Source organism: Juglans microcarpa x Juglans regia, chromosome 8S (assembly GCF_004785595.1).
Source record: "Juglans microcarpa x Juglans regia isolate MS1-56 chromosome 8S, Jm3101_v1.0, whole genome shotgun sequence".
NCBI lineage: Eukaryota > Viridiplantae > Streptophyta > Magnoliopsida > Fagales > Juglandaceae > Juglans > Juglans microcarpa x Juglans regia.
In genome coordinates, this window is record NC_054609.1 from 4,521,212 (window position 1) to 4,527,211 (window position 6,000).

The window sequence follows — 6,000 nt, forward strand, 5'->3', positions numbered from 1 at the left end:
TTGTGCAAAATCTGTTACTGATGGTTAACATTGGAAGTGGCTATTAGGTTTCCAATAGTAGAATTCAATGAAGGTTTAGAAGTTGGAGCATAGAAGTTGATTGCAGTTGGCACATATTATTGTAAGGGCTTTTGATCATTGGATGTTGTATTAAGGTTCTCGAGGAAATGAGATTTTTGGATAGCAGTCACTCTAGGAATACTGGTCGTGATGTGTCATTGGGGGACTAAAATGAGTATGTTGGATAATGCCATGTTCGTTGAGGAATGTGCCACGTGCCGTCAAGTTAAGGCTGAGCATCAAGGTAGACCTCAACCTCTCCCTATTCCTGAGTGGAAGTGGGATAATATTTCTATGAATTTTGTTGTGGGTTTGCCGAGGACTCCGAGTGGAAAGAACTCCATTTTGGGTGATTGGTGATTGGTTGATCAAGAGTGCTCATTTCTTGCCCATTAATAATACTGACTCTTTGGGTAAGTTGACTCGATTATATGGTAAGGAGACAAAGCGTTTGCATGGAGTACCCAAGAGTATCGTGTTGGATCGAGACCCGCGGTTTACGTCTCATTTTTGGGAGAGTTTGCAGGCAGCCTTAGGCACTAAGTTGAAGTTTAGTACTACGTATCATCCACAAACAGATGGTTAATCAGAGCATACTATTCAAGCTCTTGAGGTTATGTTGCGGTCTTGTGTCATAGAAATTCATGAAAGTTGGGAGAATCATCTGCTGCTATTTGAGTTTGCTTATAATGAAAATTTTCATTCCTCCACTCGGATGGCCCCATATGAAGCTGGGTATGGAATGTAGTGTAGATCGCCTTTATGTTGGGATGAAAGTTGGCGAGAGCAAACTGTTTGGGCCTAAGATAATTCAAGAAATGAATGATCAAGTTCAGTTTATAAGGACTAAAATGGCGGAAGCGCAAAGTCGCCATAAGAGTTATGCAGATACGAGAAGAAGAGACGTATCCTTTGAAATAGATGACTGGGTTTATTTCAAAGTCTCTCCTATGAAAGGCGTTAAGCGCTTTGATAAGAAAGGAAAACTTAGCCCAAGATATGTTGGCCTTTTTTCAGATCGTATGGAAGGTTTGGCTGGTTGCTTATAGAGTGGTCTTACCGGACTATTTTGGCGGTACGTTCTTAAGTCTGCTCTTAGTTGAATCTTATTCCTGTCTTAGTCTTAATGTTGATCTTGCCAATTTCGAGGACGAAATTTTATTTAAGGGGGGGAGAATGTAACACCCCGTATTTTAGTATATTTTTACTGAATGAATTATTTTTATGGATTCAAAATTTTATTCTCTTATTTTAAAATTATTGAATTTTTAATTGGGTTATTTTTATGATTTTTAGTTTACGAAAATTATTTTCGAAGTGATTTCTTTAAATTAATTATTGTTATGTGTTTAAATTTCTTCTCAAATTAAATTAACTTATTATTGGGTTTAATTATTTAATTTCATGTAAATCACTGTGTTTGAAATATTTTATTTCACTAACTGTTTTAAAATCGTTTCCGTTGGATCATTTTCGTGACCCAAGTTATGAGGATTGGACCTCATTTCTTTTCCCTCTATTTTTCTTTTTCCTTTCTTCTTTTCTTTTTTTTTTTTTCTTTTCTTTTCTTTTTCTCGTCCTGGTTTTCCTTCTCGCGCGCGAGTTCTTCTCTCTCTCTCGTCGTGAGTTCGTTTCTCCTCCAGCCGCCGCCGTGCGCCGGCGGTGGTCGACAACGCCCGGCTCCTCCGCTCCCCCTGCCGCCGGCGATCACCCCCCTCCATTTCCAGCTCCTCCATCGCTGCCGTTAGCCACCACGAACCTCTCCAAGCCGCGAAGTTCTTTGTGCTCGCGCACCGCCGTCGAGCCACCTCCGGCCACCATCTCTTCACCACATCATCCTCAACCTCCTAGCAACCCAATAGATCCAACCCCACCTCCGATCCGTCACCGGTGAAGCACATCCAACTCCATTTTCGTTTTGGATATTTTTGGCCTAAAAACACCCCTGCGCTGCCACCTACGGCCAACCACCACCACCACTAGCTTCACCGACCTCCCTAGGCCTACCCTATCAATCTTGAGTTTTCGTTTGCACCCGTTGAAAAGTTGGTTATTGTGACCCACGGCCACAGTGTATTTGACACTGTGGTGTTGCTCAGACGTCGTCTTTTTCAACTTCATGATCTTTCGGAAATTGCTATATAGCGCTGTAAGTATTTCTCCAAAGAACTTTCGTAATTTAAATGTATTTTTGCACTAACCCATTTCACTGTATTTATTTGGCATGCCGGAATGAGTCCGAGGAGTTCGGGGGTCGGATGGATTTGTGATTGGAGTTGTTTGGTTGGTTTGGTTTAATTAGTTTGGTTGTTGATGAGTTGTTTTGATTGGATTTGTTGGGATTGGTTCTGGATGGATGTTGGATCAGTGTTGGTGCATGTTCATATCATTATTTCATGCATGATCATGTTTGTAAAGAAAACTGGATTTTCATGCATTGCATTCATGCTCATGTGTGATTTGAAAAGCTATGATTTTATGTGATAATATTTTTGGGTGCGTGTGTATCACGACCCCGAGCCGAGATTGGGCATTAACTCGGTGGAGCTCATCTGGTTACTCGGGAGCGGAATATACTGAGTAACGTCCCCTGGGTTGTCGCCGGGCGACAATGGGATCGGACGAGATGGTCTGGTGCCGACTCCGTGGTCCTTCTGCTGGCGGGGACTAGAGGATCTCTGGCCATGTACGCGCTGGGCGCGGAACTATCGCTCGTTGCGTAGTGTGGGTGCTTGGCCATGTACGCGCCGGGCGCGGAACTGAGCACCGCTACGAAGCCAGGACGTGCGGATGGCCCATAAGGGAGGCCATGGTGCATATGGAATTAATGCACTATTTTCTGGAAAAATAGTGCGAGTTGGATTTCTGGGTAAATCATTTTCTGGAAAAATGTTTTACGAATATTTTGGGCCAAAATGGGATTTTGGCGTGTGTTGAAATAATTATTTTCGAGAAAATGATGTGTTGAGTAAAATGCATATTTTCCATGTGTATGCATGTTAGTTGCATTTAATGCATTTTATATTACGTTGTTATTTTGGGTCATACTTACCTGCGATACCATTTTGTGGTAACGCAGGTTTTGATGCAGATGAGAAGGAGGAGGGCGAGCCTGAGGAGACGGCTCTGCCCGACGAGTGATCTGGGATCACTCGCTTGACTACTTTATTTTAATACATTGTTTATTTAAAACTATTGGATTATATTTTTATGGACGACTGTATAACTGCTATTTAAATTTTTATTGATGTTTTGATTGCAAATAAATTCTGGTATTTAGTTGACTATCCGTTGCGTTATTTCTTTTGTACACCGTTGCATGTACACACACTGGCACTTCGTTGGGATGCGTGATCGTGTTGTCACCATCCTGGCGTCTCGATCCCTGTGTATTTATATAATGGAGATTGGGGGCGCCACATCATGCTATTATATATAATCTTTGAGCAGAAATTTCAATAACCGACTTTTTTTAACCTAAATTTTGTCATTTTCAAATACATTAGCTAATATATCATAGTTTGAGTGGTTGTTAATTTAAGTGGTTGATATATATATATATATATATATATCAAATCAATAATTTAATTTGATATTATCTTGATTTAATTTTAATAGTCAGTAAATCACTTGGATTTGATATTATCTTCAACATAAGATTGTTGAGCGTGCAACAAAGGCGGAAACCTTATTAGAAGATAATGGAGAAACACGCTGATCGATCATTAAAGCGAGATTCCATGCAACTAAGGCACAACACTTCCATGAGATTTTAGCCTCATTTGGATAGTGAAAGTATTTCATTTCATCTTATCATTACAAATTTTTCAAATTCCCACACAAAATATAATAAACAATTCAATTTTCTCAAATTTCAAACAATAATAATATTAAAAAATAAAATTCTAATAAAATTTTATTTAAATTTTAAATTTTATTTCAACTCATCTCAATTCACTATCCAAACGGCACCTTAATTCTCATGATAGTTCAAATTACATTTCTCTAGCTACCAATGGGCAGCATATTAGAGTACATCATAATCATACGAAATCAAAGCATTAACAGGGACATCACAAACATAGAAAGAAAGAGCAATATTCATGGATATGGGACAATATTGATCACTAGTTGATTTCTCCCATTTCTCTTGATCGATCTTACATTATTTAAGATGATATAGACACATCATGTTATTTATCTAGATTATTGAATTTCGACCATTGATCAGGTTTATTTACTGGATACCCTAAGACTAAATCAAGTACATTACTCCCATACAAACATATGTTATTTGTTTAAATCAATGAATTTCGACGATCAATTAGTTTTTTTTACTGGATTAAATACTTCTAGGGCTAAATGCCGTATAGAAAACTATCAGCTAGCTTTTGACCAATGTGAACAGCAGAACTTGTATCCAAATGCAGGTGATCTGCTATAAAGGTTGAGCCCACGGAATCAATGCTATCGACATTATTCAGGTTTATATTCAGCTGAGCATCTCTTATAGATGTTAGGAACTCTCCTTCTCCACTAGAAATTACAACCTGCAACAAATATGTATATATATGTTTAGAATTTTTATAACGATTTGCAAAGATGCATTGTGTGTGTGTGTGTGTGTGTGTTGCGTGTACTTTGACCAATTTGTGAAAGGAGAAATGATTTAGCCACAAAAAATTTCCACAAAAAGCTTCCATTAGATTGTAAAATTACTTTTATTATAAGCTAGATCTAACGTATCATGATATGAAACTATGTCAGTTTATGAGTTTAAAACCATACATAAAATGAAGAAACTTTATGCAAACAAATTAAACTAAGAAAGCAACAAATAAACAAAAGAAAATACCAAGATAATAGGGAGGTCAGGAGAGTTGAGATCTTGTCGAACATCATTGAAAAACTTCTCCAGCCTTCCCTTATAGAGCATGGCGTCTTGCTCTCCACAATCACTCTCTCCTTGATACCAAAGCAGTGCACAAATACGTCCACCACTTTGGCTTGCAGCTCTTGCCCTATCAATCAACAGATTATACATTATTGTACCCTTTTGCCACTGTTCTATCTTTGTTCCTCCTATTGCGCAAGGGACCAGACCAATCACGCCAAAGTCTGGTCGTTCTGCCAATATTTGGTTGGAAAAGGGCATTCTTGGTCCCACCCCGCAGGTCTTCAGATTATCAATTTCCTTATGGAGAGGTTCACGAGCTATCTCCCAAGTCTTGTTTAAAGAGAGTGTGAGGATTTTGGGAGTGGGAGTGCATTGTGGAGGAACCAGTCCATCCCACTTGAGCAAGTTGGTTACAGTGTCATTATAGACACCTCCTCGACCAGCCATGTTGCTTTGTCCTGCTAAGAGGAATATGTTGTCGGGTTTGAGCTCCCCAGGCATAATAGAACCAACATGAGTAACAAGCACGAAGAAGATAACGAAGAGAAACATCCTTTTTGCTTGACTTTTAGATATTGATCAGTACATGAGCTTTGTGCAGTAATGGAATACAAGTTGGTGGCCTATATATATATATATATATATATAGACATTCTGGAACTCCATGCAATTTATTAGCAGCACAGGGTGTGTGATATATTTTGAGCCCTCAACTCTCTAACCATGAAAACAACCTAACTAGCTCTCAATATAATCAGGAACTTTCAACCACCAAATTAAGGGTAAACAAATAAAAATAAAACAAAACCACCAAAATAGTTAGTATTTTTCGCTTGTGATCCTTTGATTTCTGATTTTAATTAATTTAGTTCGTTTTTTAGCATCGTCTTTATAACTGAGATTTGTTTTCAGTACTTCTTGCAAATTTGATTGTTATATATATCATGAAGCCATTCTTTAAAAAAGTTATGAAAATCGGTTTCGATTGGATCAAACGCTTTGATACGAATTGTCAGGTGCTAATTATTATTTCTCAATTACTA

At 38.4% G+C, this 6,000-nt stretch overlaps 1 protein-coding gene across 1 annotated transcript; it reads right to left on the reverse strand.

The window, feature by feature from the left end:
- Nucleotides 1–4,418: 4,418 nt before the first annotated feature.
- LOC121244123 (probable carbohydrate esterase At4g34215) lies at nt 4,419–5,509 on the reverse strand. The gene is made up of 2 exons (XM_041142171.1): nt 4,916–5,509; nt 4,419–4,610 (listed from the first exon to the last, which is right to left on the reverse strand). Exons 1-2 carry the CDS (start codon nt 5,507–5,509, stop codon nt 4,419–4,421), a joined length of 786 nt encoding a protein of 261 aa, XP_040998105.1.
- Nucleotides 5,510–6,000: the final 491 nt, after the last annotated feature.

Coding starts and splice junctions, on each gene's coding strand:
- LOC121244123 (XM_041142171.1), bottom strand. CDS start 5,509: ATGTTTCTCTTCGTTATCTTCTTCGTGCTTGTTACTCATGTTGGTTCT. Junction 4,611..4,915: donor CTGACCTCCCTATTATCTTG/GTATTTTCTTTT, acceptor TATTTGTTGCAG/GTTGTAATTTCTAGTGGAGA.